The sequence below is a fragment of the Anser anser genome, assembly GCF_964211835.1.
Source record: "Anser anser genome assembly, chromosome: 1".
Lineage (NCBI taxonomy): Eukaryota > Metazoa > Chordata > Aves > Anseriformes > Anatidae > Anser > Anser anser.
Genome location: NC_139720.1, coordinates 79,795,385 through 79,809,901, shown reverse-complemented (window position 1 = coordinate 79,809,901; position 14,517 = coordinate 79,795,385). Strand labels below are relative to the sequence as shown.

The 14,517-nt window shown below is 43.1% G+C and overlaps 1 protein-coding gene across 1 annotated transcript in view; it reads left to right on the top strand.

Moving 5' to 3' along the window:
* The first annotated feature begins 7,788 nt into the window (after positions 1-7,788).
* Positions 7,789-14,517, top strand: part of BCAT1 (branched chain amino acid transaminase 1) — a 67,460-nt gene continuing 60,731 nt past the window's right edge. The window contains exon 1 of the mRNA XM_083820735.1: positions 7,789-8,178. Within this exon, the coding sequence (XP_083676861.1) occupies positions 8,170-8,178 (9 nt within the window). The 5' untranslated portion in view covers positions 7,789-8,169. The remainder of the gene's footprint in view (positions 8,179-14,517) is intronic.

Below are 14,517 nucleotides of genomic sequence, written 5' to 3'. Positions count from 1 at the left end.
CGTCTTTGTGTCTCCTTATATGCACATTTTAAGTGTTTTGACAAGTTTTCTTTTACAAAGGTTAATGGGTATGCTTTGCATACTCATACGCTTATGCAGTGATGTTACTTGCATAGCAAATAGTCTGATTAATCTTAAATAAAAAGGTTGCCTCTTACAATAAACCTTTTACATATGCATCCCCCTCTTTCTTCTTTAGGCATCTTCCTATACATAAGATGTTACTTGTTTTTGAATCAAGGAGCAATCCACATGTAATGCCTGGCAAATAGGATGTTCTCAACTGCAGTATAACCCGTGAAAGCCTTTCTTCTGCTTTGTTTCTTGCTACTGTATAACCTCAAGCACCTTGAATTTCAGTACTTTAGTCAGAATCTGTCTATTCATGCAGGAGCTACAACTGGAGGCATGTTCTCAGCTGGTCGTTCACATTCTAGTTTCAAACATCACAACAAAAGGGAAATCGCAATTAGGTGAGAAATGCTTTCTTTGTTAAACTACTCTGCCCTCTTCACACAGGAAGAGAGGAAATAGTTTAGGAGGAAGAAAGGCACATGTCTAGCACTTAGAGCAGGTCCTGGTCCCTGTGCTTTCAGTTTAAGTCATTGATATGAGCATTACTTCTCTATATCCTAGGGAGAGTGACCTGATAAGCAGGCTTACTATTCTGTGGTAATGTGCAAGCTTACAGACTGCTGCTGTTTTCAGAGAGAGTAGGAAAACACCAAAGGCAGCATCTTAATTTGTTGAGGTGTTGTGTTTCTTCTGTGTGCTAGTTCATGCCTTAAAAACTTATTTTGACTGAAGTTCTAGCCTCTCACTTTTACCAGAGTTGGTTCTATCCTAAGAAGTTGGTTCTGTCCTAAGAATTCCAAAGAGTTAATGCTTTCTGATTTAAAAAGAGAAAAAAAAATCACAGCTACACCTAGTTATATTTGTTAAACTGTGAGAGAGATAATGTTAATCTGTGTGTAGTTCATGGCCAATTACTTCCAGGGAACAGTTGCCATTTATTAACCAAAAATACTTTGCAGTTGTTATTGCTCACAATATGGTACCACTGTTTTCAGAGCCTGTGTCATGGAAGTTATTTAAAAAAAAAAAAAAGCATCTCCTCTGCTGTAGGCATTACAGGCAAGGCTTCATTGAATTAGTTTCCTTGCTAGACTTCAGTGTACAGACTATTCTAGCTGCTGCCCTTCTGGTTTGTTTGGTTACAAAGCTGACAAGTGGAGTCCACTTCGCTAAACTGACTATCATGTATGTCTCTGTGCCATCTCCTTGGATGACATCACCAAACCTTCGTCTCCATCTCTCTGGCTGCTGTGTCCTGGCTTCCTTTGGCTGTTAACTTCTACTGTTCAGGTTGTTCTTACTAGCTCTGACAGCACTAGCATGCCATTTCAAGACTAACCCATCAGAATCTGGCTTTTATGGCCCCTATTTGTTCTCAGTTTTTCACCTATAGTATTAGTCTTGGCATATTAAAGCATCTTTTAGAAGACTTGCTTAGTCTAGCGAAGAAATTCTGCAGCTGCTGTAATCCCTCTTCCAAGCTAATTTAAGCACATTTCTACCTGCTTAAGCATCTTCTTCAACCATGTGACAGTTTGCAGAAAAAAATGACAGGACTTGATGTGGAGTAATTTGGTGTGCAATTCACGATCTCAAATGAGGTATTTGTTAAAAGATCTTGAGAAATATCCCCAAAATCCATTTGTGTATTTACACTGGTCACTAGTGTCTGATTTACCTGCATGCCTGGAGGTTTGTTTGCTGAAGCCCGTGTACCTGCCAGCAGATACCGGGGCCACCAGGGGGAGCTACGTGAAAATTTTCGGCTGCGTTGCTGTGTACTTCCGTGGAATCATCTTAAATTCTAATTTAATTTAGACTGGGGAGCTGCGTTGGGGTTTTATACCGTCATGTGAGTGTTGAACCTTTTACAGAGAGCCACTGGCTCCGAAATGCTTTGAGCTGGCCTGGCTCAGAGCTGGCAGTATTTGAAGTAGTCAGGTTGGAATTCAGAGATTGGGAAAGTCACCTTTCCACCTGCAACAACATAGTTGCCTCACTGTCTCCTTTTCACTAGTCAGTCAAAAACATTTCCCTGAAAAGGTCAAAGAGTGGGTTGCTTTTGATGGAAACTCAGGATTCACGTGGCCCAGGTGATGAAGCACTAGGTGGAGTCACCTGATCACCTGCATGATCCACAGCTGCTCCTCCAGTAGCAACTAACCTCATTTAAAAAGACCCTTAGAGGCTTTGGTTCAGCAGTTGTGTGGATGTTTTCTCTTCTGGTGTGGGGAGGGTGTTGGCCCTAGTCAGCAGAGCTGTGTGGCAGGCTGCTGGAAGCTTCTGGAAGCAGCTTACAGGGAGGGGCCTTATGCTGCCACCATGGCTGCTGCTGAGGGGACTGTGAGGACTCGAGAGGTGAGCTGCTAGGGAACTAGCTGGAAGAAGCTTTGGAAACAAACTGTTCTTGAATAATTCCCAGGCTGTAACGTTTTTCTTGCCTCTTAGGACAGGAACAAATGACACGTTCACAAAGTGCTTATTGTGTAAAAAAGTGTAAAAGTGCTGTTTCCCTGAATGGGTGGAAATGAAAGAGCAGGAGATGTGTTTATTCCCAGTTCCAATTAGCCTTGCACATATGAACATTTCCCCTTCAGCCTTTTCCTCAGTGTTTTTGTGCTTGTCAGGTGTTCTGTTGCTGTTTCCCTTCATCTTCTTTCACGACTTCTTTAATGTTTCTTTCTCAGAGTGTAATTATGAGATCTGTACTCCTTTATGGTGATGCCAGTTTAAATGCTTTCCACCCCTTAGCATGTACAACAATTACTTCCTACTCTCATGCTTTTTGGGGGGCATTTTTAAACCCAGCTCATTCCAGCAATCGGCTTTACAGCACAGCCCACACACAGTTAAGTTTGTGCATCTGAGGAGGTGGCAAAATGGCACAAGGATAAACATGAGGAAATGAGCAGCAGGGAAAGGTGCTACTACAGAAAGATCTTAGTTCTCTGTACATTATATCTACTGAGACCTGACAACTAAATCAAGCCTCTCTTCTGAGAGGTGAAATGAGTTTATGACTGAGAGAGCCTCCTGTGCCTTCATCTTTCCATTTCTACAAAAAATCCTAGTAGTTTTTTTTCTCCTTCTACAAAATGGATACAAGTCATTGCAGCCACGAGTTTCTATGTATAAGGTTCATTATTTTGGCTTCTCCCATTAATTTGTTGTAGTCCCAGATAATGAAGCCCTAAACAACCTGTCCTCTGAAATAATTTAACAAATGACAAATTCTTACCCTAATATTTTGTGTGTATAAACACACGTTACATGTGTGCACACAAAATCTGTGTAATAGTTGTTTTCTATTAGGAAACTTCTACAACACTGACCTTATTCTTGTCCAGAGGTTTCTCCTTCACTTACATCAGAATTTTGATAGCTTTCCAGAACTGTATTTCCAGTCCTGTAAGGCAGCCTTACTGAAATATTTTCCTACAGTTACTTTCTTACTGCTGAGTGAATTTGGTTTTGTGACTGAAACCAATCTCAGATAATTTTCCTGACAAATATTTCAGAAGTTCTTATATTACATCCTGCCCCCCCCAAAAAAACAAACAAAAAAAAAAAACCTTTGAAAACTGTAGAAGATCAACATCAAATTTAAACACTGATTTGTCAAAATTATACCTTTTTATTGGATAAGGATTGCTTTCCACATGCTTTACCACAGAAAGTTTTCAAATCATTTGTTCTCATTCCACTTCAGAAGGAAAAAAATTCTCAGGATCCCAGCTTTCTGTTAAATAGAAAACCCAGTTTCTACCTACCTTCACCCTATCCTTTTTATGCAGACCAGTGTTATAAAAGGAAACCTTTCAGAGTGTATCAAACTATGGGTTTCTGCCCTTCGTTCTTCATAGAATTATGTAATTATACAAGGTACTTCTTTCAAAATTCACCATTTGGTTTTATAGAGCCTTTTTTTTTTCTTTCTTTCTGGACGTTAGTTCCTCATATTTCTGTGGCTTAAATGAGAGGTTATTCAGTTCTGGCTTGAATAATCTGCATGAGTGAAACCCCTTCAGTCATCTGCAAAAATTCTACTCATGAGCCCGCAGCAAAGAGAACAAATGCTGTGCTGATCTGCACAGCAACAAAATGAATGGAACATGCTTAATTGCAGGGTTTTGTGGCTGTTTTACAAACCTAATCTGCCTCTAGGGCCCCAGGTGTTGAAGCTCATATTCGCCTTGTGGATCTCTAGAACTTTGGTAACTCTTTGGAGTCAAAGTGTTTAAATTACCAAATTCTCTCATAGCTGTTAAAAACATACTCGTTAGAACTTTAGAAGTTTACCTGTGCTGTCTTGTGTTCACAGAATGCTTTGTATTAAGGAAAAATCTAGCATAGAAATGAATAATGTCCTCTTTTATGAAAATGAAATATTGAGAAAGTAGAAAATTTATGTTCTTATTGATGGATCAATACAGTTAATTGAAGATGTACAGGTAAAGAAAGATAAAGCTGTGAGTGTCCATTGCATTATTACTTCTGGAGGGTTACATAAGGAACTGAAATTAGATTGAGGTAATACATGACAATACTGCAAAAATATATCTGTATCATAAAATCACAGAATGGTTTTGGTTGGAAGGGACCCTTAAGGATCATCTAGTTCCAACCCCCCTGCCATGGGCAGGGAAACCTCCCTTGTCCTGCTGGCCACACTGCCTTTGATGCAGCCCAGGATATAGTTGGCTTTCTGGGCTGCAAGTGCACATTGTCAGCTCATGTTGAGCTTCTCATCAGCCAACACCCCCAGGTCCTTCTCCTCAGAGCTGTTCTCCATCCATTCTCCACCCAGCCTGTATTTGTGCTTAGGATTGCCCCGGCCCAGATGCAGGACCTTGCCCTTGGCCTTGTTGAACCTCATGATGTTCGCACTGGCCCACCTCTCAGGCCTGTCCAGGTCCCTGTGGATGGCATCCCTTCCCTCCAGAGTGTCGACTGTACCACACAGCTTGGTGTCATTGGCAAACTTGCTGATGGGGTACTTGATCCTGCTGTCCATGTCACCACCAAAGATGTTAAATAGCACCAGTATACCACATTTACTAATGGCAAGTTCACTTTCTGGGGGTGTTGCAGCAAGAAAAGCTGCAAGTTTGGGGGGAAGTTCTGTAGTTTTGGTGTCCTTTTTCTGATTTTTATTTGCAATTTCAGGGCCAGTTTGGCTATTAATAAAAATATCTCTTTTTAACATATAGCCGGTAGAATTCATTGTTTTGACTTCGCACAAGAGGATGTACCAAACATCCTCCGCAATTCAGGTAACATTTCTCCTTTCTCTTTCTTTTCCTTCTCCTTTTAATTAATCGGTTAAAATTTAAGAAACAGAAGAGAGAGTCTGCAACTGAGAAAATGATATGGAAATGGAGGCAAATAGAAAAGGGACAAGGTTTGCTGATGAGACTAAATCCTTCAGGGTATTGTGTTAAGTAATTCAACGAAACTAGAGCTATCTGCAAAGAGTTGCAGAAAGAGTATGAAACTGAGTTGTCAAAATGACATATAATAATGTCTGTAAATATAAACGGATGCAAATGGAAAAAAAAATATGGAAACATTGGTGAGTTGTGAATGACCCATTATCTTTCAGGAGAGAAATCTTGGAATTAGTCTGTAAAAATATCGTTTCAGTTTAGTGGGGGTGAAAGAAAAAAAAAGAGCAGTCAAATCAGGAAACAGAACATCAGGATTATGATGACAAGAAAGAGGAAAAAGAGAAAATGAGAAGTAAACCTGGTTATCTGCATTTTGAGTGTTTTCTGTAGTTCAGGTGCCCATCTTAAGAGTGATCAAAGGTATGTAACTGCTCTTGTATTAAGACAAAAAAGATTGGGACAATTTATCTGGAAAAGGCCATGACTGACAGTGGATTCAAGAGTAGCCTATAAAATCACAAATGACATAAAGGAGAGGCATAATTTCATCTTCACTTCTGTTTACAGTATTTCTCACAGTATCAGAAGAAGGGAGGATCATGTGAAATTTTCAAGTGTCTAGTTGAAAACAAAACAAAATGAGGTATTTTTTCCACCAAAAAAAAAAAAGAGAGCTAAATTGTGGAACATGTTAACATGAGATCTTGTAGATGCCAAATTTTACATGGATTCAAAAAACAATTAGATAAATCAGTAGGATAAAAATCCATGCACATCTGTTAAGCCTGAAGAATTATACTTCAGGAAATTGGTGTGGCACAAACCCCCTGAGGCTACACGAGCATGTCAGGAAAGTGTCCCTGCATGCTTTTTCTGTTCTTGTACTCCTTTGTAGACATGGGTACTATACAGTGTCAGAGACAGGTTACTGGATCAAATGTGCCTTTGGCCTGCCACAGTATGGTTGTTTCTGCATTGTGTTTGTAATGTGAAGATAATTTATCATGAATAGATTGAATTGCTCACATGAGCACTGAACAGCAGTTCACTGATGATGAATTGTATCTGTCTGATGCTTCTTTGCTGCTACCTTCTGCCTTGCATTTTTCTGATCCCTCTTTCTTCTCTCCTAAATAGCCACTAAAACATCATTGTTTCCATGAACTTTCATTTTGGGTAGCATCATTTACCTGTGTTTCTTTGGAATCCAAATTTTTGTAACTCCCTTAAATAGTACTTTCTTACCTGGCCAGAGTGACAGGTATGGAGACCTGCTTTGGTTTTTATAACCAATCTCCAGCACTGTGCAAGTGAGAATAATTCCGGTACATCATGCAAGGCAGAACCTGATGCTTTTATCAGTTGAGTTGAAGTGAAACAGCTTTCAACAGCTACTCTAAAGCAGAGGAGAAGGGGAAAACATTTGTGAAAACATTAATAAAGGAAGAAAAGCAGCTGAGGGAGCTGGGATTGTTTAGCCAGGAGAAAAGAAGGTTCAGGGGAGACCTAATTGTACTTTACAATTACCTTAATGGAGGTTGTAGCAAGGTGGGAATGGGGCTGTTCTCCCAAGTGATGAGAGAAAACGGTCTCCAGTTGTGCCAGGGGAGGTTTAGGTTGAATATTAGAAGAAATTTCTTTACTGAAAAGGTTGCGTGGCACTGGTACAGGCTGCCCAGGGAAGTGGTTGAGTCACCATCCCTGGAGGTCTTCAAGAAATGTGTAGACATATAACTTAGTAACATGGTTTAGCAGTGGACTTGTCAGTACTAGGTTAGAGGTTGGGCTGGATGATCTTGGAGGTCCTTTCCAACCCGAACGACTCTCTGGCAAAAGACTTAACCACGTGATTTGTCAAGATGAAAGTAAGCACGTTGTGAACGTTACATTCTGGTTACACCAGGGCTTTCTCTTAAGAAGAGTTCCCAGTTTTCCACTATGACTGCACAGTGTCGCCAGGAGGGCAGCAGCCTGGCTCTCACCTCCAGTGCTGGTTACCTCCCTCCTGCCAGGTGCCTGCACACAGAGATGGAGACTAGGTACACCCCAGCTCCAAGGAGCAAGAGCAGTGGAGGTGCAGGCCATGCTGAAGTTCGTGGCATTACACCAAGGGCCCCATCCTGAACCATGCAGCAAGCCCACCTGGCTCGAAACCAAAGGGCCTGCGTGGGCCCCTCCTGGGTTTCTTGCAGCAAGTTGTGCGTGGGGTGGTGGGCTTGGGGGTGAGCCTGTTAGGAGCTGGGGACTGGCTGGCTGCCGAGGGGTGATCTGCGAGGTGCTGCCGTGTCAGGCAGCTGGGCGGCGAGGAGGAGGAGGAAATGACTCAGAGGCTGCAAGCGACGACTTTCGGAGGGTTCGCGCGGGCAGGGAGGAGAAGGGCGCGCCGGGGAGGACGCGTTCCTCAGCCCCAGCCTTCAGCCGCGGCGGGGCCGATTTGGGGACGTGCGGCCGGGAGGAGGGAGGGAGGGAGGGAGGCGAGGCGGGGCGGCCGCAGCCCCTCGCCCCTTTCCCCCGCGGCTGCCGGCGTGCGCGCCGCCCTCGCCCGCTGATGCAATCGGAGCCCGCAAGCGGCGGCAGCAGCAGCCCCGGAGGTGCCCGCGGGAGGATCGGGCGGCCCTGAGCCCGCAGCAGCATCCAAGGGAGCGGAGGGCAGGCGGCAGGCAGCCCGCACCGCCGCGGAGCAGGAGCACCCGCCCCGGTTGCCAGCATGCTCAAGGTAAGCGGAGCCCAAATCCCCTCGTCCATCCCATCCTTCCGGGGGATGTGGAGGGACTTTGCCTTGGCAGACAAGGAAAACGGTAGCTGGCCGCTTTGTGTTTACGGATTTCGATGCTCTGGTTTATTATTTATGCTTGGCGAAGGAGCTTTCTGTCCCCGAGAGGTTTCTTATTTGAGAAGCAGGATGTGTGTGATTCTGTCTCTTTCCATGTTGTTTCATTGCAGTCAGCATACGTGGAAAAGAAATAATGAGCGGGGAGGGAGAAGGGGGGAAGGGAAGGCATATAATTTCCTCTGGGGTTTTTCTTACAGTTTATTTGTAACATGGGACACTTAATGATTAAAAAGAAAAGAAACTGTCAAGGGTATGGTGTGCTGGCAGGCATCGTGCCTTTTTATGCCTGTGAGTTCCTTATAGGTCTTAGGTCTGCCATTGTACTTAAAATAGACTTTGGGTAAAACCCAGTAATGTACGTTTAGAGTTTCTGAGTAATTTCAGAAATAGCTTTAAATAATGAAAGAGGAGATGCTGGTAGTGAATGCTAACATGAGAGACGAGCATCTGTGGGAACTACCCTTTTACAAGTCGTGTTTATGTTCTGCTTAGTGAGGCTGATCTGAGGATTAAAATGAAGTCTTTGCTTGTCAAGACAAAGGGCATGGAGGTAGCGGGGTGCTTTTCAGTTAGACTGAGGGAATATCACAGCAACTTCATACCCTGTGGAACAGTTTCGCTAAGAAAAATAGTTGGGTTTTGAAGAAGGTCGGTGCAGGGCTGACTGTGAACTTCACAGCTGCAGCCTGATGCCGAAGTTAACAGCTGAGAAATAAAAGACTGAGTTATCTGCTGTCCTTGGTTAACTGTAACAGATGGAATAGGGGCACAACAGGTATGTGCCTGGCAGGTGTCTCCCCAGCTCCTCGCCGCTGCTGATAACAAGCATTGCTCTCATCCAACCTGGGGTCTTGCCACCACTGCTTGTTCCTGGGTGGGCACCAGTGGTGCAGTGCTACTGGTGACGGTGGGTGTGGAACAGGCGAGGGCTTTGGAGGGGCCTCACGGGGCCCTGGTGAGTCCCACTGGCAGTTTCTGCAGCTGGGGAGTGCAGCAGACCAATCGCAGCAGAAAGCTGATCTGAAACAGCTCAGGAAAAATACCACGCAGCTTCCCCCTGCAAGAGTGCTTTGGGACAGAATGCAAGTGTGTCAAGGAGCAATACAGACTCCCACGTTTTCTACTTCATTTCCTACTTCTTTTGTTGAATCTGTTGTGAGTCTAGGAAAAAGGGCTTGATCTTCCGAGGTGTCATCCAGCACCTGACAGTAATGCTATGGCAAGCCCAGGTGGAAAACAAGTAGCAAGACAAACTATAGACATGCTTGCTTGCTCAAAGCAGCACTGATTTCTCAATGGATTCTTCTCAACTGCACAAAACCTGACTTTACTTTGTATTTTAACTGTAGAAAAGACAGTGTGAAGCAATAGCCGCAGCAGTAGAAGATCTGTACACTCTTGTCACCCTCATGTGGTGTAGCCTTGGGCAAGTTGGTTCTGTCTGAGCCCTTTACCCTTTCTTTGCCTCATCTATTCAGACTGTAAGCTCTTCAGGGTTATGGCTGTCACTATGTATTTGTAGAGCATGTATCAAAGATGCAGAAAATTACCAATATACTCCTGCAAAAAAACAGTAACTTTATGAAGGTATCAGTAAACAACAGCATTATTACAGCCTGGTATCCCTTCATCTCCCCATTCATCATTTCTTGCTTTTAGTCCCAATCTTTCCTTTCCCCTTGAACCATTTCCACCCTCAGCCTTCTCTTTCTGGCCTGTTTGAAGGAATTTTATGTATAAGAAATGAATTGTGCTGCTGGCTTCTGCAGTCCTGCCTTGTCTACCTATTGTGCTGATGGTTACTGACAGGTCTAGCTCTCCTAGTGGTGTGTGATCCAGTGGATGTTCTGATTTTTTCCTGTGGAAACCGAGTATTGAAATCTGCCACAAAGTCATAGGCAAAAAAAGAAGATTACAAAATCGGGAGGTAGCTTTAACACAATTGACATCTTGCTAAACCAGCCAATAGGATATACTTATCCTTGGTTTAACTCGATAGGTGAAAATAATTCAAGTGGAATTCACTAGTGATGAATTTATCCCTTGGAGGCCAATGTTAGGAAAGGAGATAAATCAGTTCATTAATTGCGTAAGCACTCAGTTTGTACTGGAGGAGTTCAGCCATTTTAAAACAATTTATTCAAGCTGAACATTCTATAGAATCAGAATAGACTATTTCTGTAACTCCCTTTTGTTATGCTGCTTGCTTAAATGAATGATCATAACTACATGTATAGCAAACTGCAGCTTATTAGTAGGCTTGAAGCCAGGACCTTCAGTGTTGATAGAATGAAGGAGCTAGGGGGTTAACTGTTCACAAAATTTGCACAATTTGCCTTCTTAGGCCATGCGCCTGGGGACTGGCACCTTTATGTCACTGCAGTGATGTGTACTCTGCAATGTTAGATTGCCTCGTGAGGGACTCTGGGCTCAAGTCACTCAGTACTGATGGTGGCATCTGACAGTAAATCGTGGCTGCCCAACTGCCATGATGGTTGCAATGCAGAGATCGAATGCATGACCTTTGCCTTGAGTATCTAAATTCTGGTGATCCTTGGGCACAGATCAGAGTAGTACCTGACCGTAATTCATTATTCATAGTCACTCGCATGCCTGCAACTCGATACTTCCACTTTTTACATTAGGATTAAATGGATGGGTGGTCTCATTTACCTTGGAAACAATTTTATTACTTTATGACTATCCATTAAAGGGACAGTCAATATTACCTCATAAAACAGAGCACCTGTTGTAGAAGGGCAATTTAGCAAATATTAACATATGCTGTTGCAAATGAAAATCCAATATTATGCTTACAGAAAGGCCTAATGTTTCCCCTTCATGTGTGTATTAAATGATCCAAAAGAGTTGATTTCAATTGTTCAATTCATGTTATCTTTAAAACAGTCAAGAAGTTCTACCCATCTGTCTTGTGCATCTTGGCCCATATCTTCTTATTGTTTTTACAAACTAATGTCATAATAACCTGCAACAGAGTTACTCATTTACTTTTCTTCCCTTGAGGTCTGCTGTTTGTTCCAGGCTTTATTTTAAGGTACACCTGAAGTGCACCATATGACGTCTTAGCAGGTACACAGCTATTGCTAATTCAGTTTGCCTATTAGAGCATTTTGTACACCACTTGATAAAAGCATTCATTGTAAGCACAGAAGACAGATTGTTTTCCCTGGTAAACGAGTAAGGCTTAATTCAGCAAGGTGCTGATTCTACTCATTTCCACCAGCGTTCAGAGAGATCAGTGCCACTTGTTTAATTTTTTGATTGTTCTCTTAGTGTCATCACTTCTGTAATAAATGCTTGAATTTGGATTATCCTTACCAAGAATTAACTTTCTTAAACTTTAGCATTGAGGGACTGAGAGAACTGGACTTCTTCAGGAGAAGAGGAGGATTTGGGGGGACCTAATAGCAGCCTTCCAAAATCTCAAGGCAAATCAAGGAGATAGGCACAGGCTCAGTAATGATATATGGCAGGAGGACAAGACCGGTCCTCTTTAATATCTTTATCGATGATCTGGATGAGGGCGTCCAGTGCACCCTCAGTAAGTTTGCAGATGACACCAAGCTAAGTGCGTGTGTCGATCTGCTCGAGGGCAGGAAGGCTCTGCAGGAGGATCTGGATAGGCTGGAGCGATGGGCTGAGGTCAACTGTATGAAGTTCAACAAGGCCAAGTGCCGGGTCCTGCACCTGGGGTGCAACAACCCCAAGCAGCGCTACAGGCTGGGAGATGAGTGGCTGGAAAGCTGCCTGGCCGAGAAGGACCTGGGAGTATTGGTTGATAGTCGGCTGAATATGAGCCAGCAGTGTGCCCAGGTGGCCAAGAAGGCCAACAGCATCCTGGCCTGCATAAGAAGCAGTGTGGCCAGCAGGTCTAGGGAAGTGATTGTGCCCCTGTACTCAGCTCTGGTGAGGCCGCACCTTGAGTACTGTGTTTGGTTTTGGGCCCCTCGCTACAGGAAGGACATGGACGTGCTCGAGCGAGTCCAGAGAAGGGCGACCAAGCTGGTGAGGGGTCTGGAGAACAAGTCTTACGAGGAGCGGCTGAGGGAGCTGGGCTTGTTCAGCCTGGAGAAGAGGAGGCTCAGGGGCGACCTTATCGCTCTCTACAGTTACCTTAAAGGAGGCTGTAAAGAGGTGGGGGTTGGTCTGTTCTCCTACGTGCCTGGTGACAGGACGAGGGGGAATGGGCGAAAGTTGCGACAGGGGAGTTTTAGGTTGGATGTTAGGAAGTACTTCTTTACCGAAAGGGTTATTAAGCATTGGAACGGGCTGCCCAGGGAGGTGGTGGAGTCACCATCCCTGGAGGTCTTTAAAAGACGTTTAGATGTAGAGCTTAGCGATATGGTTTAGTGGAGTACTTAGTGTTAGGTCGGAGGTTGGACTCGATGATCTTGAGGTCTCTTCCAACCTAGAAATCTGTGATACTGTGATACTCCAGCATAAACTGAAACAGGAGAATCTCAGACTGGATATGGGGAACGACAGTCAGGCAGTGGGATGGGTTGCTGAGGGAAGCTCCATGGTCTCTTTCCCTGTGGGCTTTCAAGACCCAAGTGGATAAAGCCCTGAGAAACCTGGTCTGAGCTCAGAGCTGACACCGTTTAGAACAGGAGGTTGGGCTGGAGACCTCTACAGCTCGGGTCTTCCTGTGATTCTGGACTCTGCAAGGAGTTCCCCAGTAGAAAAACTTCTGAACTAAGATACATTTTTACCTGGTCTTAGTCTTTGACATAGTAGTGCAGATTGGTACATGTCTGTTGAGGGCTTGCTAGCCTTTTAACGGTCTGCAAAGAACTCTGTGCAAAGATGGTTCTCAAAGTCACGACACTAGACAGATTTCTTTTTGAAAGATCACTTCTTTATCATGTTGCTGTAGTAGTAATACCTTGTTCTTCTCTAGTATTTCCCCCCCCCCCCCGAAAAAAAAAGATTGAACAGTAATGTTGGCAAGTCTTTTCGCAAGTATTTTACTTTATTTGGGCCTTTTTTTTTTCAGGAGTCTTATCATTTTAATTACGTCACTAGGATCCATGGTACAGTTTATTAATGCTCTATCAGCGAAGAAGACTCTACCTCTCCCCTATACTCGCAACATCTTCCCTTGAAGTAGCATGCTTTTTTCCCCATTTACATTGGAGAGCCAAGGTAGTACTTTTTCTTACAAGCAGAATAAGTTGTTTTTTTTTTTCCCTTACAATGTATTTTAAGAATAATTCTTTAAACAAGGATCGTTGTACTAGTAGGAACTGGCCATAGCAAGGGAAGAGGTATGTCATAACTTCCAGTAGCATACAGTGACTACACAAGCACAATTTCTGCCATAGCTGTACAGATGCATGCACACAGAAAAAAAAAAATTACACCGTATTCACATGCTTATATATTTGAGGCACTTGTCTACCACAAGCTTTCTAAGCAAATATAATATGCCAATATGCCAGTAACCTATTTATATGTACATGAGAACTAAATTGCAGACTCTGCCTTAAACTGGATTAACTGTCTTTAGAAAGAGAAGTTACAGTTTGGGAGACAAACAAAAGTAGCTTTCACATGCTGGGAAGTGTCTTAATTCTGTAACCATAAGGGAAGTCCATTTGGTTGTTCAACTATATTGGGTTCAGTTCACTTTTTCTTCTTTCCAGATCCTTCTAACTTTTTCTAAATAAGTGCTTTTTTCTAAATCTGATCCTGTGCTATGTCCCAATCCATTCTACGGCCATGGAATAAAAGACAACTTCTGTAGCCAATGTTTTTTCAAATTGACAAGGGTCTGTACCATTAGAGGATTTGAACATTTACAGGTTGATTCTCTTCTTGAAGCCATCAGTAACATCAGCATTCATTTCTGGTTCTCCAGTAACCTGGAAATGCTGCATTTGCAAATGTTTCTTTTTGGATCTTCTTTTAAGTGGTTCTTCTGTAGCCAGCATTTTTAATTTTTATTTTTTAATTTTTGTCTTGTCAGTTAGCCAAAATACTTATTGTGACACATATGTAAAGTTCATGTTCTGTCCTGCCATTCCCAGGTGGACTGGATTCCAACAGGACAAATCAGATCCAGTTCTAAAGTATTTTAAGATGTTTACTAGCTTCATTAATTCAGAAACGATGGGGACATTCTAGTCAAGAGCATTACTGTTCATGTGGGTTGAAGCTGGACAAAATCCTTGGTTCATGGGGGGTGTTATAAATAAGTCA